A 27,325-nucleotide genomic window follows, 5' to 3' on the forward strand; every position below is an offset into this window, starting at 1 on the left:
AGGTTCTAGTCCCGGTTGGAGCGCCGGGTACTAGTCCCAGTTGCTCCTCTTCCAGTCCAACTCTCTGCTGTGGCCCGGGAGGGCAGCAGAGGATGGCCCAAGTGCTTGGGCCCTGTACCCGCATAGGAGACTGAGAGGAAGCACCCAGCTCCTGGCTTCAGATCGGCGCAGCACCGGCCGTAGTGGCCATTAGGGGAGTGAACCAACGGAAGAAGACCTTTCTCTCTGTCTCTCTCTTACTGTCTATAAGTCTACCTGGCAAAAAAAAAAAAAAAAGTGAAGCCACAGACCACATCTGATAAATGACATATTCAGAATACATAAAGAACTTTCTTTAAAAAAAAATTAATGTATTTGAAAGGCAGAGTGACAGGCAGAGTCAGGGAGAGAGAGAGGTCTTCCATCTACTGGTTCACTCCCCAGGTAGCCGCAGCAGCTGGGGTTGAGCCAGGCCGAAGCCCAGAATGCTTCTGCATCTCTCACGTGGGTACAGGGGCCCAAGTACCTGGACCAATCTCAGCTGCTTTCATAGGTGCATTTGCAGGGAGCTGGATTGGAAGTGGAGCAGCCAGGACTCGAATCAGCACCCATTTGGGCTGTTGACATTGCAGGTGGCAGCTTAACCTGCTACACCACAGCGCTGGCCCCATGAAGAACTTAGAACACAATAAGAAGACAACTCAGTTTAAAAGTGGACTTACGATTTGAATAGAGGGGCCGGTATCATGTACTGTGTTAAGATAACACTTGTTATGCTGGCATCCCATATGAGCACTGGTTTGAGTCCCCAGTTCTGATCTAGCTTCCTGCTAATGTGCTTGGGAAAGCAGCAGGAAATGGTTCAAGTACTTTGGTCTCTGCCATCCAAGTGAGAGACAAGGATGAAGTTTTAGGTTCCTTGCTTTAACCTGGGCCAGTTGTTGGCATTGAGGCCATCTGGGGAGTGAACCAGTAAATGGAATATCTCTCTCTATCTTTTCCCTCTTTCTGTGTAACTCTGTCTTTCAAATAAATAAGTCTTTTTTTATTTAAAAAGATTTGAGGTCGGCACTGCAGCTCACTAGGCTAATCCTCCGCCTGTGGCGCCGGCACCCCGGGTTCTAGTCCCGGTCAGGGCGCTGGATTCTGTCCCGGTTGCTCCTCTTCCAGTCGAGCTCTCTGCTGTGGCCCGGGAGTGCAGTGGAGGGTGGCCCAAATGCTTGGGCCCTGCACCTGCATGGGAGACCAGGAGGAAGGACCTGGCTCCTGGCTTCGGATCGGCACAGTGCCCAGTTGCAATACGCCAGCCGTAGTGGTCACTTGGGGGGTGAACCAACGGCAAAGGAAGACCTTTCTCTCTCTCTCTCTCTCTCTCTCTCTTTTTCTCTCACTGTCCACTCTGCCTGTCCCCCAAAAAAAAAAAATTTTTTTTGAATTGGAGCCAACATTGGCACAGCGGGTTAATCTGTTTGTAGCACTGGTTTGACTCCCAGCTGCTCCAGTTGTGATCCAGCTCCCTGTTAATGTGCCTGGAAAAGTAACAAAAGCTTTTGGCCCAAGTGCTTGGTCCCCTGCACCCATGTGAGAGATCCACATAAACCTCCTGGCTTCGACCTGGCTTAACTCAGCTGCTGTGGTCACCTGGGGAGTGAACCCAGTTGATGGAAGATCTCTCTGTCTGTCTTTCTTCTCTGCACCTCTGACTTTGAAATAAGTAAATAAATCTTAACAGGATTTGAATAGGTACTTCACAGAATAAGATGCAGCAGATAAGCACTTGAAAAGACACTCTCATCAGTCATTGGGAAAGTAGAAATTAAAAGCACAAGAGTTACCACCACACACACAGTATAGGAGCTAAAATGAAAACCGCCGACAATATGGAGTGACTGGAACTGTAATGTTTTACTGATGAGAGTGCAAAGGAGGAGACTGAAGCAGAGTCTTTTTAAACATACACCAACTATATGACCCAAGTAATTTAATTTTTTTGATATTTACCTGAGAAATGAAGGATGTGCCCCCATAGATTTCTATGAGGGTACTTCAGAAAGCTTGGTGTGGGCATTTGGCATAATGGCTGAAGTCCCCATTGGGATGCGATGAAGAAAATGGTTTGTGTCCAGCTATACCACTTCTGATCCAGCTTCCTGCAAATGTGTACCCTGGAAGGCAGCAGGTGATAGCTTAAATACTTGAATCCTCGCCAACCATGTGGGAGACCTGGATGGCATTATGGGCTCCTGGTTTAACCCTGCCTTTTGCAGACTTTTGGGGAGTTTACCAGCAGATGGAAGATTTCTGTTTCTCTGTCTCTCTGCCTTTCAAATAAAGTGGGAAAAAAATAAAAATTTTTTAAAAATAATAGTTTGTGGAGAAGTGGAAATAAAAGATAACTTTATTTTGGTGCCAAAAACTTTGAAAATGGAGGAGTTTTCAAAAAGTTCATGGAAGATGTATTATTAATTTCAATTTTTTGGCACCAAAACAAGCAACTTTTATTCCTATTTTCACAAATTTTTGATGTACTTTTATGTATGACTCTTCGTAGCAGCATTATTTATAAGTTAAGAACCAGAAACAATCCGGGCCGGCAGTGTGGTACAACAGGTTAAAGCCCTGTCCTGCAGTACTGGCATCCCATACGGGAGCTGGTTCGAGTCCTGGCTGCTCTACTTCCAATCCAGTACCCTGCTAATGTGCCTGAGAAAGCAGCAGGGGCACAAGTGCTTGGGCCCCTGGATCTACATGGGAGACCTGGAAGAAGCTCCTGGCTCCTGGCTTCAGATTGGCTCAGCTCCAGTCGTGGCAGCCATTTGGGGCATAAATCAGCAGATGGGAGATTGATCTATCTTTCCCTCCTCTCTCCTTTCCTCCCTCCCTCCCTTTTTCCTCTGTAACTCTGTCTTTCAAATAAATAAATTCTTAAAAAACCAGAAGCAATCCAAATGCCCATTAACTGAGTGGATATAAATTATGATAATATCTATATAGTGGAATACTTAGAAATAAAAGAACTGGGGCTGCCATTGTGGTGTAGCAGATAAAGCCCTTTGCTGTGACACCAGCATCCCATCAGGTGCTGGTTGTCAAGTTCTAGCTACTTCTGATGCAGTTCCCTGGTAATGCACCTGGGAAAGCAGTGGAGGATGGCCCAAGTCCTTGGGCCCTTGAGCCTTCTACCACATCAGAGACCTGGTAGAAATTCCTGGCTTTTGGCTTCAGACTCAGCTATTGAGGCTATTTGAGGAGTGAACCAGTAGATGAAAGATCTATCAATATTCCAGCTTTATGTGGAACCCTGTACCAAGCTCTGACTGTTCTTTGTCTTCTACCCTCTCCCTCTTTCTAACTTGTAAATAATATGGGTAAGTTTTAAAATTGGGTGGCACCATGGTGCAATAGGTTAATCCTCTGCCCATGGCACCAGCATCCCATATGGGTGCCGGTTCTAGTCCCGGCTCCTCTTCCAATCTAGCTCTCTGCTATGGCCTGGAAAAGCAGTAGAAGATGGCCCAGATGCTTGGGCCCCTGCACCTACATGGGAGACCGGGAAGAAGCTCCTGGCTCCTGGCTCCTGGCTTCAGATCAGCACGGTTCTGGCTGTTGCAGCCATTTGGGGAGTAAACCAATGGAAGGAAGACCTTTCTCTCTTTCCCTCTCTCTGTAACTCTGCCTCTCATATAAAGAAATAAAATCTTTAAAAAATGTTTTAAAATTGGTAGTGTCTTAAGTCTAAATTATCTTAAATTTTGTTCTATATATATGCCTTCATACTGACTTCCTTTGGAACTTTTTATATTGAGTGTATCAAATGAGTATTATAAATAATTTTTATGGGTTTATTTACTTTTTTATTTATTTGAAAGGTGGAGTTACAGAGAGAGGGAAAGACAGAAAGAGCAAGAAAGAGGTCTTCCATATATTGATTCACTCCCCAGATGGCTACAACAGCCCAGACTGTGCCAGGTCAAAGCCAGGAGCTCAGAGCTTCTTCTGGGTTTCCCATGTGGATGCAGGAGCCCAAGCACTTGGGCCATCCTCTACTGCTTTCCCAGGAATATTAGCAGGGCGCTGGGTCAGAAGTGGAACAGCTGGGTCTTGAACCAGTGCCCACATGGGATGCTGATTCTTCGGCAGTAGCTTAACTGGCTGCACCATAATGCAGGCCTGAATTTGTTTTATTTTACAAATGATAACACATATTTTTTAAAGAGTTACTCAGAGAAGGAGAGGCGGGTGTGTGTGTGTGTGTGTGTGTGTGTGTGTGTCTTCATCTGTTGGTTCACTCCCCAGTTTGCCACAACAGTCAGAGCTGTGTGGATCTGGAGCCTGGAGCCAGGAGCCAGGAGCTTCTTCCAGGTCTCCCACACAGGGGCAGGGGCCCAAGGACTTGGGGCCATCTTCTACTGCTATCCCAGGCCAAAGCAGAGAGCTGGATTGGAAGTGGAGCAGCCGGGACTTGAACTGGTAACCGTATGGGATGCTGGCACTGCAGGCGGCGGCTTTACCCACCTCACCACAGTGCCGGCTCCCAATAACACTTAATGTTGTTTAGATTTGAAAAGCACAGGCTGCTGTTCTTCTGGCACAGTGTAATAAACAAAGTGTATCCCTCCTGAGGATATTCCTCAGACAAAAAGAAAATTAAAGATTTATTTTATTTGAGAGAGGGGGAAGAGTTATCTTCCATTTGTTGATTCACTTCCCAAATGCCTACAACAGCCAGAGCTAGGCCAGGCTGAAGCCTAAAGCCAGGAGCTCCATCCAGGTATACCACTTAGGTGACAGGTACCCAAGTACCTGGACCATCCTCTATTGCCTCCCCAGTTTGTTCTGAAGTGTGGAGTAGCCATGACTCAAATCAGGCACTCCCATATGGGCTGCAGGCACCCCACGCCATAGCTTAATATGCTGTGCCACAAGTCCAACTCCATTATTGCTAGTTTTTAATTTGAAAGAGAGAAAGGAGAGAGAGATGATCTGCCATTTTCTGGTTCTCTCCTCAAATGCCTTAACAACTGGTGCTGGGTCAGTCCAAAATCAGAAGCTGGAAACTCTATCTGGGTCTCGCACATAGATAGTAAGTGCCCATCTACTTGTTCTGTTGTCTGTTGCTTCCCAAGGTGTGTATTAGCAGGAAGCTGGAATTATGGATGGAGCCAAGACTCAAACCCAGGAAACTGGAATGAGATGTGGGCTTCCTAAGTGCATTTTAGTCACTAGGTCAAACACATGCCCAAAGAGAAAATAATAGAACAAAATTAGTAAGATGTTATTGGCTGGAATTTATGAAAGTAAGGTTATTCTACTAGGGGCTCAGCACTGTGGGATAAGTGGGTAGAGCCACTGCCTGCAGTGCCGGCATCCCATATGGGCGCCCGTTAGAGTCCCAGCTGCTCCACTTCTGATCCAGCTTTCTGCTGTGGCCTTGAAAAGCAGTAGAAGGTGGCCCAAGTGCTTGGGCCCCTGCACCTGGAGAGAGGCCCGAAGGAAGCCTCTGGCTCCTGACTTCAGATCAGCGCAGCTCCAGCTGTTGTGGCTGTCTGGAGAGTGAACCAGTGGGTGGAAGACTCCCTTTTCTTTTTCTCTCTGCCTCTGCCTCTCTGTTACTCTGCCTTTCAAATAAATAAATAAATCTTATAATAATAAAAATGATTATAATATTTTTCTTTCTTTTTTTTTTTTTTTTAATTTTTTGACAGGCAGAGTGGACAGTGAGAGAGAGAGACAGAGAGAAAGGTCTTCCTTTGCCGTTGGTTCACCCTCCAATGGCCGCCGTGGCCGGCGCACTACGCTGATCCGATGGCAGGAGCCAGGAGCCAGGTGCTTTTCCTGGTCTCCCATGGGGAGCAGGGCCCAAGCACCTGGGCCATCCTCCACTGCACTCCCTGGCCACAGCAGAGAGCTGGCCTGGAAGAGGGGCAACCGGGACAGAATCCGGCGCCCCAACCGGGACTAGAACCTGGTGTGCCAGCGCCGCTAGGCGGAGGATTAGCCTAGTGAGCCGTGGCGCCGGCCCGATTATAATATTTTTCAAAATTTCTAGTATCTGTGCCAAAACTGTTGGTATTTGTATACAGTATACAGTAGTATCTATATACAATCTATGATAATTTTTAAGAATTCATTTTATAAATTTCTTACCTATATTTTTAGGTCACCAATTGTGTGGGTTTTTTTTGTTTGTTTTTAAAGAATTTATTTAAAAGGCGGAGAGAAATTGATCTTCTATCCACTGGTTCACTCCCTAAATGGCTACAAGGCTGGGGCTGTTCCAGGCTGAAACCAGGACCAAGAAGCTTCTTCCTGGTGTTCACACAGGTGCAGCGGCCCAAGCACTTGGACCCTCTTCTGATGCTTTCCCAGATGCATTAGTAGGGAGCTGGATAGGAAGTGGAGCAGCTGGGACTTGAACCAGTGCCCGCATGGGATGCTGGCACTGCAGGTTTAAGCTTAACCTTCTATGCTACAGCACTGGCCCCAATTGTATTTTTTAATGTTCATTTATTTTCATCTACTGGAAAAGCAGAAACAAGCAGACAGAAAAGCAGATCCCCCATCTACTGGTTCATTCCACATAAACCCACAATAGTCATGGCCAGGATAGGCCAAAGCCAGGAGCCTGGAAGTCCATTTGGTTCTTCTATAAAGGCAGCAGGTGCCCAAGCACTTCAGCCATCCTCTGCTGCCTTTTAGGATGCACCAACAGGAAGCTGGATCAGAAGTAGAGCAGGCAGGATTTAAACCAGCACTCCAGTTTGGAATATGGGTACCCCAAGAGATAGCCCAGCCCACTGTGATGTAGCACCCACCCCCAGCAATTGTACTTTTTCCTGGAGGATGGAGACATAATGGCAGACAGGTCTTCCTGTTGTTTTTTCAATAATGGAGATATAATTCACATACAATTTAATTTACATTTAAAAAATTTAATTCTTAGGGTAAAACTGGAACAAGAGAGGGAGGGGCAAAAGACCCTTTGGAGGACAAGGGTTGGAGAGTGAAAGCATGGAGATGGCCATTCCCAAACTTGTGGGAGGATCATTGATAAGACAGGGAGAGTAGACTTTGGACCAGGCCTGGTTCTAAGATAAAGTCAGAATTACTGGGTGGGAGGGGGAGGTACAGAGAGCCGAGATAGTGAAGAGTTGGAGCCATGGACGTAGAAGGTAGAGGTTTGGGCTCAGGCCCTTGACCTCTAGTGGAAACTTTGGGGGCCAATAGGACCTGGGCCGGAAAGCAGGAAGTACGCATAGAAGGTTTAGATCAAAGATAGAAAAAGCTTGAACATATGAGATCTCTTTCCATTTTCCCAAATGCTCACAAAAGTGATAAAGAAGGCCAGTGTGTGGATGGAGATCATGGAGTGTTCAGTGGTGTGGAAGGAGTTCCGGGGATGTGTTTTGGTGTGTTTTGTGACTGGCAGAAATCCTGAACCCCAGGGCAACTCAGAGATCCCCGAAGGGAGAGCAAAGTCACTGGGGGAGTCTATATCTGAGTCACGGCACCAATTTAAGGCCACCACAAAACACACCGAACACCGGAGTAAGGGAAAGAGTTTATTGGGGAAAACCCGACAGACTGGAGGGAAGGGGCAAAGAAGGAAAAGAGGGAGGAGGAGAGTGTAAGAGACAGAGATCAGGAGACGGAGAGAAAGAGAGTCAATTTACATTTTTAAGTATGCAGTTCAGTGGCTTTACTATATTCTCAGGGTTGTGCAAACACTGCCACTCATTTTAGAGCATTTTCATTACTCTTACAAAAGACTCTTTTTTTTTTTTTTTTTTTTTTTGACAGGCAGAGTGGACAGTGAGAGAGAGAGACAGAGAGAAAGGTCTTCCTTTGCCGTTGGTTCACCCTCCAATGGCCGCCGCTGCAGCCGGCGCACCGCGCTGATCCTGGCAGGAGCCAGGAGCCAGGTGCTTTTTTCCTGGTCTCCCATGGGGTGCAGGGCCCAAGCACCTGGGCCATCCTCCACTGCACTCCCTGGCCATAGCAGAGAGCTGGCCTGGAAGAGGGGCAACCGGGACAGAATCCGGCGCCCCAACCGGGACTAGAACCCGGTGTGCCGGCGCCGCAAGGTGGAGGATTAGCCTATTGAGCCACGGCGCCGGCTTCAAAAGACTCTTTACCCATTTTAATTGAAACGTCCCTGTTTCCTCCTCCCCACAGCCTGTGGCAATCACTGCTATTAAGCTCCTAGTTTAATTGTTAATTCAGTTAAATAATGTGTTTGCAGTTTACAAGACCGTATGGTAGGTGTTCAGAAAGCTGTATGTCTTGGTCTCAATGTTTATAATCCAGTAAAGAATAAGGAAACTACATGTATATTTTAGGTATATGACAAAATACGTAAGTAGCAAAGGATTAACTTCTCACTTGGGTCACCCCTTTATAGAATTTAGTTGTTGATTAAATCTCTCTAGTGAGGTGGAAAAGTAATCTGAGGTTGAGAGACATTACTGCCGCGTAGCTCCATGGCATGGCTAGCATCTTTTCTTGAAGAACCCACTCTAGATGCAGAGTCTTGAATAATGAAAGAGAACAGAGATGGACACTTCAGGTATAGGGAATAGCATAAACAAAGCCTCAGGGCCCAATTAGGATAAAGCTAGTAGTTTTGTTTATTAGAGCAAAGGGTGCATGAAGTGGTGCAATGTAAGGCTGAACAGATTTTGGCAAAATGATGAATGTAACATTTTTAAATTCCTTCTGGATCCAAGAGTTTGTAATTAGATGGGTAGGTAGGGAACAGTGACTAAGGGCTGTTAGTAGGAGAGTGGTATGATTGGAACTGGGTGTTAGGACAGTACTACTCAAGCTATGATGGAGGACCAGTTTTTAAAAAATTTGTTTCATTTGTTTATAAAATATCATTAAATATGAATTACCAGAAAAATGACCCTATGCATTTATTATTATGTTTAACAAACAGAATTTCTCTGTCAAATTGCTAGAAAAGTTTCCAAATAATTGCAGTCTCTATATGTATCATGTCGTAGATTAGTTGCAAATTTTCATAGGCCAGTATTAGTGTGTGGGCCATACTTTTTTGTAAGATTTATTTATTTGAAAGTCAAATCTAAAGAGAGAGGTAGGGGAGAGAAACACAGATCTTCTATCCACTGTTTTACTCCCCAGATGGCTGCAACAGCCAAGGCTGGGCCATACTGGAACCAGGAGCTTCATCTAGGTCTCCCACTTGGGTGGCAGAGGCCCAAACACTTGGGGCATCTTCTGCTGATTTTCCCAGGACATTAGCAGGGAGCTGGATTGGAAGTGGAGCACCTGGGACACAAACTGGTGCCCATATGAGATGTGGACATTGCGAGCGATAGCTTTACTTGCTGTATCGTGATGCCAGCCCCTGAGTGCCACATTTTTAATAGCTACTATTTCAAAGCAATTAATTTAACATTGGTATGAGGATAGAGCAGTTGGTGGAGGATTCCTAGAGAATAATGAGGACCTGGAGTTGTTAGCAATGTGAATTGAATGGAAGATCTGGATTCCAGAAATATTTGGAAATTTACATGAAGGCACTTGAGATGATTGGAATGTGGATGGAAACTTGAGTGGGAAAATGTGAGTGCCAATAGCAGAAATAGAACCTTGTTTGAGGAGAAAGGTACTAAATTATGAATTCAACACAATTCCTCACTCTAACTTTTTTTTATTAAGTAAAAATATGTTTATACAGATGTGTTTCTTTTGGTTCATAATTTATTTACCTTCTCATAATTTATTTACCTTTTCTTAATTGTTAGCAAACTTTGAATCTGTAATTAGACAAACTTCATAACTAAAACAGGGGCCCAAGAAGATTTTACACATGAATCCTTAGTCTCATTTGTTGTTGCAGTAACTGTTTTTGGGCGCTTGGCCAGGAAATTGTGACTCCTAAGCAAGGGGAGGAGTTACAGATAATGTTCATCGTTGCCAAAGAAATTCTATGCCAAATGGATTTGTATGGAGCAACAGTGATATCCAATGACAAGTTAAATTAGACACAGAGGTGTTTTCTCCAACACTGTCTCAGAAGATACATGCTATTGAGGGGCCTAGTACGGACTGAACAGTCTTTTTGAAGTTAGATTACAGTCACACACAACAATATTCTAGGAACTCAAAGAAGAATTTTGTTATGTGACTTCAAGAACTAGTTGCCTCATAATAGTTTCACAATTTGCAAAACGGCAGCCAGTGACAGATGAGGTAAATGTTGCTTGAATTATGAGTTAAATCTCAAAAAATATTAAAGTTTTTATTTACAGAATTTCAAATTCAGTAAATTGCATGCTCATGTTAAGTTTGAGAATATTAGATTCCTATTCTTTTTTTTCAAAGCCCCTTTCTTAAAGCATGCTATTTTAATGGTTTTTTTTTTTTTGTGGTTTGCTTTATTTAATAGAATTTCTTCAAATTTCATGCCTTCCTGCAGTGAGATATGATAATAAAAGTTGTTCCAATTGTCTTTGTATGGAGTCTGTTTCTGGCTTCATAGTGTTCTTGTCTGTCTCCTAGAGATTTTTTTCTCTTGTTATTGCTCAGATCTGCCACTTGCAAATAACTTTGCATGTAGAAATTTCTGGCTAATTGCATTCTAAGGTTGGATGCTTGGTTTGTTCATGCTTGCTAGGGTGGTTTAAGTTTGTGCTTTTTTAAAGTAAGCTTTGGAAAGTTGATTTCATGGATCTGTTCAGACTCTTGAACATGGAGGTGGAGTATGTTCCACTAGTTAATAATTTAGAAAAGTGTCACAGTAAACTGGCATTGGTGAAGTTACAGTCAAGGTCCTGGGACCAGTGACATTTTTGGATTCCCCAAGTAGATAATCTTTGTGTTTTGAAATAGGTGATGGGGCAGTAAGCCAGTCTTTTAGATGATAAAGTTCCTTTCAATTTACATAGGACTTAACATTTGTTTTGTTATAACCTCAGAGAAGAATAGTCATTAATCTGAGGCCAAGAGATTAGTTTCTTTAGAAAACTGTGTCCTAGAGACTGATATTTGAAGCTTAAGTCTGACTGCATTCTGAAGTCAGTGCTTACTTTCAGCATTTGGGTGTTTATTATCTTTGTAAGCATTAGCATACAAATATGCAGCCAAATAACTATACTTGGCTTACACAAGTATAATTACACAAGTATATACACAAGCTATAATTCAGCTGTTTCACTTTGTCATTATAGCCTTGCTTATGCTTACACAACTAATTATATTTAATTCCATATTGCCCCTCCTGCATGTTTTGTAGCCTAAGGTAGGGAAGGAAAAGGAGAGATGAGGATATATGTGAAGTTTTTCTTTTGTCTCATAAACAGCATAATATAAATGTTTCTTTTTTTTTAAATTTTAGGAACTGCTTCTGTGGAATAGAGTACTTATTTTGAATGAAAATGAAAAGATAGAGATATTTAGTGGACGATCTTCATAAGAAAACATCTTACTTTCTAAATTTAGATACGTAAAAATGCCTTTCCTAGCTCAAGACTACTCCCTAAAGGATAGCTTGCATGATATGTCACAAGATAGTGTCTGCTTTGTACTAGACATTCAATAAATATGTTAATGGAATAGGTAATGTGACTGGTCAAGGCAAAGAGAAGTACAATTTGATAAATATTTAACAGTGATTATTTTGGCAAACATAGATTTTCATGTTCCTGAAATATGTCATTTTCAGAATTTAATATGATACTTTATGATTTTTAAAACATAAGTATAACTTTATAGATTTAAATACAGGGTTAATCTCTTTCTGGCCAGAAAAGAAACTGTTAATAGTTTCTTTCTACCTTTAGCACTGATTGGTGACATTACAAGGGCTCTTCTTCCCTGTGACTTTAGCTGTGCCTGAAACCATCTGGCATCTTTATTCTGTCAGAATCAAAGCTATTTCACTTATTATGTGGTTCTACCATATCATATCTCTCCTAGATTTTATCACAAGGAAGAAGAATCTTCTTCAGTCCATCTTGTATTTCCAGAAAATATTTTAGGCATGTCAGCTGTTAGCTCTTATCGGGGATCCAGTTGTCCCCCTGGCCTGAATTACAAATCTGTTTGAAAAACTTGAGCTTCAGTAGTAACATTTAGTTTCTAGAGTTAAAACTGACAATTCTTTTATATCTTTCACTTCTGTTGTGCTTTCAAAAGGATTTATATCACTGGGAAAAGTTGGTAATAAAGTACAAGTTCTTAACAGTAAAAACAAGGTGAAGTTTGATGAAGTGATAGAAGGATAATGGTGATACTTTGGGGTTGAGATGTATAGTTTTTTAAAAAGTATGTTTGGGTAAGTATCATTTATCCTTTGATTCCTAGTACCTTTCAGTTATTCACTACTCTTTTTCCCCTTCCATTGCTGTCAACCCAAGATAAAATAAATACTGATTTTTCCAGGAGACTAGATTTAGGGAAAGAAAATGTAACTTTTTCATAACACCTCTCTCACAGTAGAGCTAATCCAGTGTGCCTGGCAGTTATGCCTACGAGATATGCAGTGATTTTGATATTTTTTAGAGAACTAGGGATGATAACAGTGGCCTATTGATTTTAAGCCCTCTGTTAAACTATTTTAAACAAATATTTGAGAAGTTATCTTCATTTAAAAGTTGTATTCAGGTGTGTGTACATTTTTTAATTTTAAATTCACTTGTATTATCCTCATTTTTTTTAAAAGATTTATTTGTTTTATTTGAAAGTCAGAGTTACACAGAGAGAGGTAAGAGGCAGAGAGAGAGAGAGAGAGATAGAGGTCCTCCATCTGCTGGCTCACTACCCAACTGGCCGCAAAGGCCAGAGCTGTGCCAATCTGAAGCCAGGAGCCAGGAGCTTCCTCTGGGTCTCCCACATGGGTACAGGGGCCTGAGCACATGGACCATCTTCCACTGCTTTCCCAGCCATAGCAGAGAGCTGGATCAGAAGTGGAGCAGCCGGGACTTGAACCGGTGCCCATATGGGATGTAGGCACTGCAGGAGGCAGCTTTACTTGCTACTCCACAGTGCCGGCCCCATATGTGTGTGCATTCTGAGATGAGAGGGGAAGTTGTGTACACAGTGTTGTGTGAGCAGATAGGTACAGGATTCAGTTAGCAGCCAGGGAATAAATATACATTCATGTGAAAGTGTGGGCTGCCTCACACAGAAAAATGCCCAGCATGAATGGGCCAAAGAATTGCCCATAAACTAGAGAGAAAAGAAAAACCGTAAACAGTACCTACAATTGGGAAGGTTCGTCTGAGAGTAGGTGAAGTGTGTCCAGCACCACTGCATGGCGGGAAAGGGTGCAAAGAGCATTCCACAGTGGAAAGAGGAGACACGGAAGGTTTTAACATTTAAAACAGCAAATACGTGAGTTGGTAAAGAGTTTTTGTTTTGTTTTGTTTTGTTTTAAGATATTACCTAGATCAGTGGTTTCTCAACTCCTTTGTTTTCTCAGTTCCATTAGTTAAAAAAAAAAAAAAGAAAACAAAAGAAAGGAACATTTGGGGCAGGCATTTGGTTGTCACAGGTTGGTACCCCATATCAGAGTACCTGGATTTGAGTTCCAGGCTCCTCTGCTTCTGCTAATGCACTCACGTACTTGGGTCCCTGCCACACGTATGGGATACCCAGATGGAGTTCTGGGCTCCTGGCTTCAGCCTGGCCCAGCCCTGGCTATTGCAGCCATTTGAGGGAGCGAACCAGTGGATGGAAAGCTCTTTTCTCTCTTCTCTATCTTCTCTCTCTGTCTCCCTTTCCCTTTCAAATAAAATGAAAATGAATAGATATTTTAAAAAGAAATGTTCAGTCCTGTATATGCTTATTTATAAATTGCCTATACTGTTGCCTTATTTATATATAAAACATAGACTAATCAGACATTTTAAAATGATGAAGTAAATATTAGTAGAAGAGATGATACTTTGTCGTGTCCCAGTGGGGTCTTGTGAACCTTGTGGTATAGTTACTCCTCTTTGGAGTTACTTGATCTAGAATTCTGGATCACGGACGGTGGAGGCCAGCCCAGGTCTATTTGTTTAACAGATTATCTAGATAAGAGTGATTTAGGTGTACACCAAAATTTGAGATTCACTGATTTACAACGTTCTCATTTTTTACAGTTACTTATGAAATGAAGGCAAAGAGTTGTGATGATAAGCAAATAAGCCAGCCAAGTGTATTTATTTGTTTGAAAAGCAAACTGACAGCACGCGTGCACGTGCACTTCTATCTGCTGAATCTCTCCCCAAATGACCACAGTGGCTGGGGCAGAGCCAGGCCAAAGTCAGGAGTCCACAAATCCATCTGAGTCTCCCCTGTGTGTGGCAGGGATCCAAGTACTTGGGCCATCATCTGCTGCTTTCACAGGAATGTTAGCAGGGAGCTGGATTGGAAGTGGAGCATCTAGGACTCAAATCGGCACTCACAGGATGCTGGCAACAAGCAGCAACTTACCCCCCTGTGCCATAGTGCTGGCCCTAGCCATCCAGATCTGGAGATCAGGTGGAAAGGGTCTTTCTCTCTTTCTCTTTCTCTTTCTCTTTCTCTTTCTCTTTCTCTTTCTCTTTCTCTTTCTCTTTCTCTTTCTCTTTCTCTTTCTCTTTCTCTTTCTCTCTTTCTCTTTCTCTTTCTCTTTCTCTCTTTCTCTCTTTCTCTCTTTCTCTCTTTCTCTTTCTTTTCTCTCTTCTCTCTTTCTCTTCTCTCTTCTCTCTTCTCTCTTTCTCTTCTCCCTCCCTCCCTCCCTCCCTCCCTCCCTTCCTTCCTTCCTTTCTTTTTCTTCTTTTTTAAGATTTATTTAATCATTTGAAAGATAGAGTTACAGAGGGAGGGAGGGAGGGATCGATCGATCATCCATCCCCAGGATACTCCGTAAGTGACTGTGATAGCTGAGGCTGGGTCATTCCAGTGCTGGAAGCCTGGAATGCCATCAAGGTCTCCCACATGGGTGGCAACGGCCCAAGCACTTGGACTGTCTTCTACTGCTTTCCCAAGTACATTAGCAGGAATTGGATCAGAAGTGGGACAGCTGGTACTAGAACCAGCGCCCATATGAGATGCCTACTTCACAGGTGGCAGCTATAATCCAGTGCACCACAGTGTTGGCCCTAGGTATCTTTATCTTCAAAATGATTAAAACATCCCCAAAAGACCATCATGGTCATGATCTATCCTACTCTTAGATATTTAATTTTCCAAACTGTGCCTTCATTGTGATCTTTCTGAAATATAGATCTAATTACATTGTTTCTCCAGAATCTGGTAAGTTGTTCTTGCATATAGGATAACATATGAAATCCCTAATGTGATATACAAAGTTTTCATGATTTTGACTCCTGCTAACCTTTTTAAAATTACGTATTTATTTGAAAGACATAGACACACACACGTACACACACAAACACAAAGGTGGGGGCGGGGGTGAAGGTTTTCTATCTTCTGGTTCACTTCATAAATGCCTGCAACAGGCAGGTCTGGGCTAGGCCAAAGCTAGAAGCCAGGAATCCAATCTGGATTTCCCATGTTAGTGATAGGGAACCAAGCCCTTGAACCCTCACCTGGTTTCTCTTGGGATATGAATTAGCAGGAAGCCATGCTGGAAGCAGAGCTGAGAATCGAACCCAGGGACTCCTGATATGGGATGTGGGCATCCTAAGTAGTGTGTCAGTCACTATACTGCTGCTCCCTTCTCCTAGCTTTTTAGCTTCATAGCTTTTTTATGCACCTTCACCATCTCTGCTCCTCCAGAAAACCTTTTGCAAAGCCAAAGCAAACTCCTCAGCTTCAACCGCAATAAGTGATTTGTAGTCCACTGTAAACCTTTTCCTTTTTCAGTTGTTTTGTCTGTATTTTCTTTTTTGGTTTATCTTACTGGAAAACTTCTACAGATTGTTTAATATTCAGCTCTGATATTTCTTTCCAATCTCTGTGAACAACTGGTATTTTTTTCTTCACATTATTTTATAGCATTTATTGAATTGTAATTATTTTCTTATAAATCTTTCTTTTGATAAGCTGGGTTCACCAAGGGTAAAGATAGTACGTTTCTTTTTTTTTTTTTTTTTTAAAGATTTATTTATTTATTTGAAAGGCAGAGTTACACAGAGAAGGAGAGGCAGAGAGAGAGAGGTCTTCCATCTGCTGGTTCACTCCCCAATTGGCCACCACAGCCAGAGCTGTGCTGATCCCAAGCCAGGAGCCGGGAGCCAGAACCCTCCTCCGGGTCTCCCATGCAGGTGCAGGGGCCTAAATACTTGGGCCATCTTGTACTGCCTTCACAGGCCACAGCAGAGAGCCGGACCGGAACTGCAACAGCCCGGACACGTACCAGCTCCCACATGGGATGCGGGTGCTGCAGGTGTCAGTTACCCGCTATGCCACAGCACCAGCCCCTAGATGGTAAGTGAAGCTGTAAGTTTTGGGGCTGGCATAGTAGGCTAAGCCTCCACCTGTTGCACTGGCATCCCACATGGGCACTTGTTCAAGTCCCAGCTGCTCCACTTCCAATCCAGCTCTCTGCTGTGGCCTCAGAAAGCAGTGGAAGATGGTCCATGTGCTTGGGCCCCTTCACCCACATGGGTCGGTTCCTGGCTCCTGACTTCAGATCAGCTCAGCTCTAGCCATTGCAGCCATCTGGGAGTGAACTAGCAGATGGAAGATTTTTCTCTCTGTATCTCCCTTTCTGTGTGTAACCCTACCTTTCAAATAAATAAATAAATAAATAAAATATTTTTTAAAATATGTAAGTTTGTGAGGTTGAATGGTCTTTGTTTAGTGCCAGATCATAGTATCTGGCATACTGTAAGCACTCAGTAACTTCTGGGTAGGCTTTAAATAAGCTATAAATGAAAAAGTGAATAAGTTATAAAATCTCAAAAGTAAGTCAGATTTTCAGAAAATATGCCTGTTTCCTGAAATCTTGAGTACACAATGGCATTGTTAATGCCAGGACACAATAAGCTTATCTGTATATTTTCATGTAATACCTGATTTCACTTATAGTGTAAGAAGATCTTGAACAGTTTTTATTGTGAGTCTTAATATTGATATTTAAATGTGAATATCTGGAAGAAAATGAGAAAACCTCCTTAACTTGGTTTTGGTGATGACTTTTTTGGTTAGGACACCAAAAACATAGGGAAAACAAAAATAAAGAACCATGTATCTGATTAGGAGTTAATATCCAAAATATATAAGGAACTCAACAACTCAATCTAAGAAAAGGTGCAATTAAAAACTGAGCAAAAACCCTGAATAGACCTTTCTGCAAAGAAGACATACAAATGTTATGTATGTAGGTTATGCTTGATATCACTAATCATCAGGGAAATGTAAATCAACACCACAATGAAATACCAGCTCACATCTGTTAGAATGGCTGCCCTCCCCCAAAAGATAAGAAATTGGCAAATATTAGCAAGTGGAACAAAGAAATCCTTGAACACTGTTGTTGGGAATGTGAATTGGTATAGCTACTTAAGAAAATGGTAACAAGGTTCCTAGAGAAATTTAAAGTTCAATTGCCATATGACTCCACAATCTCTCTTCTGGGTATATACCCAAAGGAAACGAAATTACCACTTTGTAAAGATGTTGGCACTCCCACATTTATTGCAACACTATTCACAATAGCCAAGATAAGGAAACAACCAAAGTGTCCATCATGGAAGCATGGATAAAGAAATAATAAGGTGTACAAACACAGAGAGATGTTATTAATCCTTAGAAGGAGATCCTACTAATTCCAACAACATGGATGAACCTAGAGGACACTATGCTGAGTGAGTAAAATAAGTCAGAGACGGAAAGAAAAACATTGCATGGTTTCATTTAAATGTGGAGTCTTAAAAAAAAATTGAGTGCATAGAAATAGTAAAACTGTAGTTGGAAGTGGAATAGAAAGATGAAGATCAAAGGGTAGATAGTTGTGGGTAAGTAGGATGAGTTAATCTAATCTAAGAAATCTAACATGCAGTGAGACGATAGTAGTTGATAATGTTTTATACTGATAATTTGCCAAGAGAGTAGATTTTTGGTACTCTTAAAAAGTAAGTAAATGGCTTGTTGAATATGTTAATTTGCTTCACTGTAGTAATCACTTCACTTTGTATATTAAATATATCAGCGTATCATATTGTATACCTTAATTATCTGCAATTAAAATTAAGAATTTGGAAAAATAAATGAATGAGAAGATCTGGAATAATAGCCAAATGACTATTAAACTTCAGAATTTGTTTTTCAGCATTAATTGAGATGCCACTTTTTACTCTTTCCATAGGGTGTTTGTGAATCGAAGTTTAGCCATGGAAAAAATAAAGTGTTTCGGTTTTGATATGGATTACACCCTTGCTGGTGAGTAGCAATTTCTGATTGCTGAAGAACTGCCGCTTTGGGTATATGACTCTGTGGGCCTACGGTAGTAAAAAGTTGACTTAATGATGTGTTTGGCAGCCAGAAGCTCTTAGTGTCAGGCTGCTTTCATTGAGATTTATGAATGTTAAAATTATCAGATATCTTTGAGATTTGGTTCATGGGTTTGTACAGATAAGTGGAAAACAAGTACCAATAGGTTATTTTATTTTAGAGACCATTGTAAGAAACAATATGATAAAACTCATTAAAGTGTTTATCTGAACATTTTTGGATTTTATTCTATTCAGCTGTTCTTCAGGGTGAAATTTTATATTTCTCATTCTGCCACAAGGTAAACTTTTATCCCTTAAAATTTTAATATGTTAATTTTAACACAAATTGAAATAGAAATTATTGTAAAGGCTTTTTGAAAACTAGAGCTATTAACTTTGTTCAGTATTACATAGCCCCAAACACTAGTGCTGCACTGTTTATCCCTTCCTGACTTAGCTGATTAAAACAATCAATTAATTAGTCAGTAGTTATAGCAGTTCTTCAGAAATTAAGTGGAATATTTGCAGTTTGGTGCAGATATCATTTAGTTTAAGAAATAGCAGGGATAAGAGATCAAATTGAGTACATGTGCATTGTGTTTTCACATATGTGGAGTGTAAGTGACACTCAGAAAATAATTTTCAGAAATTGTTTCTGAAAGATTTGGCATTAGATACATAAACACCTTAAAATGTATAAATATTCACCTATCTTTAGGAGCCATTTATATAATAGTATTGGAAAACCAACTTTCATCTCCAGTTAGATTTCAATTTGGTGTTCACGTTAAGCTACAAATATAAATGAATAATCTAAATCTAAAAAAAAAAAATGGACACATGCAGGTACTTACCACCTAGATGTGGCCATGCTATTTTAACAAATAATTATTTAAAATATACACAGACAAGCCTTGATTAAAATTTTTCTTTTTCTTACATATTCTATCATTTATTTTTCTATTGCCCTAAAATTGTTTTTACAGCATTTTGATTTTCATATTTTCCTAATTAGATAATGACATTTGAGTACTTGTCTGAAAGTAGGGGAAAGCACTGTACTTTCTTAATGTAGATCTTGCTTTTCAAATGGGGAGAAAATTCTGCATTCTTCTTTCAAGAATTCTGGCAATCTAGGAAAAGGAATGACAATATAATTTGGAATTAAAAGAGATATTATCCAAAGCAGAAACAGAAATAAATGGAGTTAGAAAGTTGACAGCCTGTTTTTCCTTGGTTATTAAGACAGTCTCATGACACTGAAATAATTCACTCCAGTAAGTATTTATTGAGAATTTTTAATGTATTTGGCACTTGTTGTTACTGAGCATTAAGATAATTATCTTTTCCTACAGAATGATGAAAAAAAATGGACTCATTAAAAAATAACTGAACCTTTTTAATGATACCTTAAGATTTTTTTTTCTTTTATTTGCTATTTTTGGAAATGGCCACTTAAAAGTCAATGTTTTCTCTTTGTCTAGATGCTAATATACTTCATATATATCATATATAATAGAAACTATTAATATTTATTAAGTGTTTATTATATGCCAGACCCTTCTCTAAATGCTTTCCATAGATGATCTCATTTAGTACATATATTTTCTCTTTCACATCTGTTATAACATTTACAAATCCCTATGAGATAGATACTGTTATTATTTCTATTTTACAGATTATGCTGAGGCATTGGACAGTTCATCCAAGGACATTTAGCTATGATATAGCTGAACCAAGATCCAAACCTAACCGTGTGTGTGTGTGTGTGTGTATAGTGTTCAGATTATTATTTTCAGTAATGATAATTTATAGAGAGATATAATTTAAAAGTAGTAAGCTCCCCTGAACCTCCAGCAAACCAAGACTTAAGTACTCCAAAGGACAAAGCCCCTTAAAGTAGTTTGCTTTCATGATTATATATATATCATTCCAATAATTCTGTGTTGTGGAAAAACACTGTTATAGTATTGTCTTCATGTCACAAAGCACATAAAAAACCAAGTTTATTGACTTTATACTCTCACCTGTTTTCCAGAATAGTAGTCATTGAATTAGCTGTGAATAAACTTTGGGTTGTGTAAAAAAGACAGCCATTAAACTTATTGGAAGAATGTGCCATGAAATACAGGGACAAGAATAGAAGTGTCTTTCTTTTAAACTTTGAGTATTTGCCATAAATATCCTAGAGTAAGTGTGATAAGTTTTTGGAAAGGTTCTGTAGTCTTTATGACTCATTTTCTGAGGCATTTTCTAGGCAATTCCCATACCTTGGTATGTCTTTCACTCAGAGTAATTTCTATGTTAATTGTAGCGTTTGTTTACGCTTCTTTTCATTAGCCCTGGAGTTTCTGAAAGCAACTCAAATGAGCTTCCTTTTTCACATTTATAGCCTATGTTTAACATAAAAACTGGCATATAATAGGTACCTGGTAAATATTTATTGATTAGAAATTTGGGTTTATAAAGTATTTATTTTAAAATGTTTATTTAAAAAAAGCATCCACTAGTTCATTCCTCAGATGTCCACCGTGGTCCCATGCCTCTCAAGGTGCACATTAGGAGGAAGCTGGAATTGGGAGTGGAGCCAGGACTTGAACCCAGGCTTTTCAATTATGTGATATGGTTGCCCCAACCATAACCTTAGCCACTAGGCCAAACACCCATCCCGTGGATGCATTAAGTTCTAGTGTATCGGATTAAGAATCATTTGAACTTCAATTTGCCTGTTATAAAACACTAATTACTCAAGTGAAATACTTCTAAATATGTACATATTTTTAAAAATTTAATAAACCTTTTGAGAAATAAGTTATATACAATAAAACATGCACTCTAAGTATAGTGACTGAGTTTGACAAAATGTATACATCTGTAAAACCACTGTCGCAATCAAGATGTAGACTGCATCATTCCAAACTGTTCCTTCAATACTTCTATGAAGTCATTTCTCTATACTCTTTGCCCTAGGGCTTTTTGTCACTATAGATTAATTTTTCCATCTAGACTTTCATATGAATGGAGTCATTCCATTGTGTACTCTTGTATCTGGCATCTTCTGCTCAGCATAATGCTTTTGTGAGTCCTTCATGTTCTTGCATCTGTCAATAAGTAATTCTTTCTTGCCTTTTTAACCCCTAAGATTTAAAAAATGACTTGACTTGAAATAATTTTGGAATTACAAAGGAGCTACAAAAATGATCTTTTTTCCTTTTTTAATGATAACATCTTGCTTGACCTTAGTAATAAGACCACTAAAAGCTAGGAAATAAACTGTAGTACAATGCTATTAATTTATTAATTCTACCATAGACTTTGTTCTGTTTTTTTTTTTTGATGAGTTTTTCCACTAATGTCTTTTTTCCAGTCCAGAATCTCACATTGTCATACCATTTTAGCCTGCTGCAAGTTGTGATAGTTCCTAAATATTTACTTGTCTTTCACTGCTTTGATACTTTTAAAGAATACTGATCTTAAGTATTTTGTGGAATATTCTACAATTTGAATTCATCTTATGTTTTCTCATGAATAGATTGAAATATTATGCTTACTTGAGGGAGAATAACATAGAGGTAATTCACCCTGCTGCGAGCATGGTAGTAGTGGATATATCATATTAGTGGGTATATCATATTAGTAGGTGTTATTACTTATGGTTAGCAGTCAACATTATGAAATTATCCTGTTTCTTTTTAAACTCTCCCACCCTAGCCTTCAAGCTGTATTCCATTTTAAGGGCATGCCATAATTTGTTTATTCATTTACCTGTTGGTGGAAATTGTTTCCAATTTGGGGCTGTCATGAATAAAACTGCCATGAACATTGGTGTTCTACTCTCTCTTTTTTTTTTTAGATGTACATTTTTGTTTTTATTAGGTAATTACCTGGGAGTAAAATGTCAGGTTATATGTTTATCTTAAAAGAAACAATCAAATGGTTTTTCAAAGTGTTAATACCATTTAAATTCCAACCGGCAATCCATGAGAATTCCCTTATCAATACTTGATATTGTCAGTTCTTTTATTTTCAGCCATTCTAGTGAATATGTAGTATTATCTCATGGTGATTTTACTTTGCATTTCCCACATAACTAGTAATGTTGAAAATCTTCATATATATTCTGGCTAAAAAAAATAGTACCTGTTCAAATGCCTATTTTTAAATTGGGTAATTTGTCTCTTTATTGTTGATTTATAGGAATTCTTACTATATTTTACATACTGGTCTTTGATAAATATATGTAGGGGCTCTTCAGAAAGTTTATGGAAAATGAAATTGAAAGAAAAGTTTATGTTGGTACTCAAAATTTTGGAAATCCATGCGTAGAGGGGGTCTTCAAAAAACTTGATAGAAAATATGTATTATGGCCTGGATAAGCAGTAGAAGACAGCCCAAGTCTTCGGGCCCCTGCATCCACATAGGAGACCCGGAAAAAGCTCCTGGCTCCTGGCTTCGGATTGATGCAGCTTCGTCTGTGGCAGCCATCTGGGGAGTGAAGCCAGCAGTGCATTTGTATAAAGATTTATTTTATTTATTTGAAAGACAGAATTAGAGAGAGAGGTAGAGACAGAGGTGTTCCATTCACTAGTTCACTCCCTAAATGGCCACAATGGCCAGAGCTGAGCTAGTCTGAAGCTAGGAGTCAGGAACTTCATCCAGGTCTCCCACATGGGTGCAGGTACCCAAGGATTTGGGCCATCATCCGAGGCTTTCCCAGGCCATCAGCAGAGAGCTGGATCGGAAGTGCAGCAGCTGGGACTCCAACTAGTGTCCCAGTGGGATGCTGGTGCTGCAGGCCAGGACTTCAACCCACTGCCCTATAGCGCCAGCCCCCAGCTATGCATTTTTAAAATGATTTTATTACTTTGTTTATAAGATTTCTATGACAGATCAGCATATTCATATGAAACAAAAACGAGTAATGCAAAAGCTTGTTTATCAACACAGTTTCTCCTGATTGCCTTGAGCCTAGATCAGTATTAATCTCTAATCTAATACCTATAAAATGCCAGTTTTGGTATTTAGCTGCCTATCTTCATAATACTGTAGATTAACACACTTTACTTTTACTTTATTTTTTTTTTACACTTTACTTTATTTCTCTAGTGGGATTTTGAACATTAATTATACTTCAACTAATTTGTCTGCTAAGTACAGACGAGTTTATGTATAGAATTAAGTGTTTAGAATCTAAATTATAGCGAACCATATATATTAGCTTTGCACTGGCTTAAGGTAGACTATGCTTTATATAACAAAAAGGTAACTGTCAGGCTATATATAATTCCTCTCTTACCCCAAATAACTTTAGCAACATTCTTTGCAAATGGTCATTTGCACTTTGGATTCTGTGCAGGTTTATGTTTTTCTTTTCCCTTTTTTGAGGCTACTTTTTCTTACCTTTGTTTTAAAAGTATTTATTTTATTAATTTGAAGTGAGAGGCTCAGAAGAAGCTCCTGGTTTCTGGCTTTGGCCTGGCCCAGCTACGGCCGTTGTGGCAATTTAGGGGGGTTAACCAGCAGATGGAAGATCCCTCTCTGTCTGCCTTTCAAATAAATAAACAAATCTTTAAAAAAAAGAAAAGCAGAGTTATATAGAGAGGGAGAGACAGAGATCTTGCATCTACTGGTTCACCGCCAAAATGGCCAAAATGATCAGGGCTGGGCCAGGTTTAAGCCAGGAACTTTTTGGGGGTCTCCTGCTGCTTTCCCAAGCACATTAGCAGGGAGCTGGATTGGAAGTGCAGCAGTCATACTTGACCCCTACACCCTAATGGGATGCCAGCATTGTAAGCAGTGGCTTAACCCATTAGGCCACCACGCCAGCCACAGTGAGGCTTCTTTTTCTCTTTTATAATTTATTTCATTTATTTATTTGAAAGGCAGAGTTAGAGAAAGAGAGGTCTTTCCTGTGCTTGTTCATTCCCCAAAGGCTGCAATGGCTGGGGCTGGGCTAGGCTGAAGCCAGGGCTTCATCTGTGTCTCCCGTATGGGTGCAGGAGCCCAAGCACATGGGCCAGCCTCTGCTGCTTTTTCAGGCACATTAGCAGGGAGCTGGATCAGAAGTAGAGCATCTAGGGCACGAACTGGTGCCCGTATGGGGTGCTGTCATTGCAGGTGTGTTCTGTTAGCATAACGTTGTTATTTCCAGAAACCTATTAGTGAGGTTTCAAATGAGAAGTTATTTTCCGAGTAAATGTGTGACTTAGAATACTTACTATCATTTCCTCATGATTTCAGATCACCATGTGACAGAATGCTATTCTGCAAATTATACTTTCCTTAAGAAACAAAATGCTAGCCAACAGCTGGTAAATGAGAATAATCTGGATGTAAAAAGGGACTTAAGAAAGCCAGAACAAACCTCCTTCTGTTTTGGCCTAGCCCTATCTATCTATCTATCTATCTATCTATTTTAGATTTTATTTATTTATTTGAGAGGTTTGTTCACTCCCCAAGTGGCCACAATGGCCAGAGATGCGCTGATCTGAAGCCAGGAGCCAGGTGCTTCTTCTTGGTCTCCCATGCAGGTGGCAGGGGCCCAAGCACTTGGGCCATCTTCTACAGCAGAGAGCTGGATTGGAAGAGGAGCAGCTGGGACTAGAACCGGCGCCCACATGGGATGCCAGTGCCAAAGGAGGTAGATTAACCTAATGCGCCATGGTGCCGACCCCAGGCCTAGCCTTATTTTTAACCTTACCTTAGAGGCTATGTGTTAGGAAGAAAAAAATTTCAGAGTATGACAGAGGTATGGTAGGCACAAACCATTAATATAAGGTATAAGTGAAATATTGTATGTAATAACATATATTATTATCAATATATAATATAAATATGATTAATAAAATTTAAAAAGTTCTTTTCCTACTGAGTTTGAGATTAAGGGGAAAACCTAAGGAATAAGGACAAAAATACATTATAAATTTTACGTGTAGTCTTCTATACTGTGAAAAACTTGGAATCTAGGCAGATGGCAGTGGAATAATTAAATACTCTTTTGTTTGAGTTTTTAAAAGTGTTGCAGATGGTCATGAACTTAACAGAAAGCTGTTTTCTTTTATGAACAACTTTTAATGACAGTGTTTCCATGGAAATAAAACAGTATTTCCATGAAAGGTTCTTTTTTTCTTTCTTTTCTTCTCTCTCTCTCTCTCTCTTTTTTTTTTTTTTTTTTTTTTTTTTTTTTTTTTTTTTTAAGATTTGTTTGTTTATTTGAAAGGCACAGAGAGAGAGGGAGAGACAGGGTTCTTCCATCCACTGACTCACTCCCCAAATGACTGCAGTGGCAAGAGCTGGGCAATCAGGAGCCAGGAGCTTCTTTCGGGTCTCCCATGTGGGTGCAGGGGCCCAAGGACTTGAGCCATTTTCCACTGCTTTTGCAGACCATCAGCAGGGATGCTGGATCAGAAGTGGAGCATCTGGGACTCTAACTGACATCCATAAGGGATGCTGGTGCCACAGGTGGAGGATTACCCTACTGTGCCACAGCGCTGGCCCTCAAGATTCACTATCTTTACCATCTTGAGGAGACCAGAAATTTAGCATTAGCTTCCTACCCCTTGTTCTGTGCTTTGCAGTAAACTATTACTTTTTTTCAGCACCCCAGAGTCATTTATTGACTTGCTGTGTGTCAGGCAGAGAACCCATTTGGGGTTTCCGTAGCAACTCCTCCAACCGATATTGGGGGTGTTCAGTAGCAATGTCTTAAAGGTTCCACATTGCCACTCTAAGGACAAAGTTTCCAACACATGAATCCTCGGGAGACAAGCCACATCTAAACCATAGCAAGAAGTATGATTGGTCAAAGAAAAAATGACCTCATGATATTAACTGAGAGGAACTGGCAGGATCAGTTTGTTCAGATTCTTGTCTCCCTTCTGTCTTCAGATACAAGGATGTTCCTTTCCTTCTGATAGAGGGAGATACCTCTCAAATGAGGGTCTTAGGACATGGGTTATGAGGTGGTCAGAAAAATACTTCCTAGATTTTATGACTTGTGTCAGGAGATGAGGTTGAGGGGAATGGGGAGTAAGAATAAACTTTCTACTTCTGTTTTCTCAAATGCCAGAGTACCATATTTTGGGCTAATGTGTCCTGGACCTCATCAATAACTAGTAGTTCACTTAGTAAAACTCATCGCTAGAATTTAAACTTGGGTCAGTTTCCGTTTCTCATGCCATTTCCACCTTTCAGAGAAAGAAATTATCCTGTAACCATCTATATGAGGTATCAGCAAGAAAAAAAAAAAAACCTCATCTACAAAAAAAGACTGGTGCTTTATTTTTTTTTCTCTCAAAAATAGAAATCCTGCCTAGGACAGAAACGCATCTTTTCTTGCGTTTGAATTATAACCTTCACCTGTAGAATATTTATACAATTTTTTCACTTAATTTTCAGAAATAATCTCAAAGGAGTGAAGCCTCATGCTTACTTATATAAATACTTTATTCCAAGTGATGTTAGAATTCTAAAATGTATACAACCTTTTCAACTGAAAAATACATTTTAGATCTTTCCCTTTTGAATGTTTATCTTATCCCATCCCCCATAGGCCATGTTATTAGCCACAGGGGATGAAATGCAATGACCCCCAATGTAAGCACGTTGTATCAACAAGCTGTTAAGAGCGCTAGAGAAGGAATTAAGAGAAACTAGCCTTTGGTGTTAGTAAGTCAGAAGATTGTTCTGCTGCTAGTAAAAGCATCTCAGGATCTTTGATCACTAGCCTTTAATACATAGTAAATGCACTCTAATCTTGTTTTATTGTAACTGGAATGCACTTGACTCACTTGACATTTAAATAACATTTTTTGCATGATATGTTTACTTGGACTGGAGTCCAGGGCATGTATCATGTTTCTGTCAGCAATAGTATATCCTCACCAAAGTTACCAGCGTTAGAGCATTTATACAGGGCTGAGAAAAACAATCTAACATAAGAAATACTATCC

The 27,325-nt window shown here is 40.2% G+C and overlaps 1 protein-coding gene across 50 annotated transcripts in view; it reads left to right on the forward strand.

The window, feature by feature from the left end:
• NT5C2 (5'-nucleotidase, cytosolic II) overlaps positions 1 to 27,325 on the forward strand; it is a 178,681-nt gene that overhangs the window by 121,357 nt on the left and 29,999 nt on the right. For 37 of the 50 annotated variants that reach the window (XR_016221953.1, XR_016221951.1, XR_016221952.1 and 34 more), the window contains one exon: positions 18,248 to 18,321. Coding sequence is in view for 17 of the 50 variants with exons in the window: in XM_070057279.2 (XP_069913380.1) it covers positions 18,248 to 18,321 (74 nt within the window). In the remaining 33 variants the exon portion in view is untranslated. Of the gene's footprint in view, positions 1 to 9,941; positions 10,198 to 18,247; positions 18,322 to 27,325 lie in introns of those variants that run through there. The other 13 variants (XM_070057286.2, XM_070057290.2, XM_070057288.2 and 10 more) reach the window with 9 other exon arrangements.

Source organism: Oryctolagus cuniculus, chromosome 15 (genome assembly GCF_051225735.1).
Source record: "Oryctolagus cuniculus isolate XC-2025 breed Fujian yellow rabbit chromosome 15, ASM5122573v1, whole genome shotgun sequence".
In the NCBI taxonomy this organism is placed as follows: Eukaryota; Metazoa; Chordata; class Mammalia; order Lagomorpha; family Leporidae; genus Oryctolagus; species Oryctolagus cuniculus.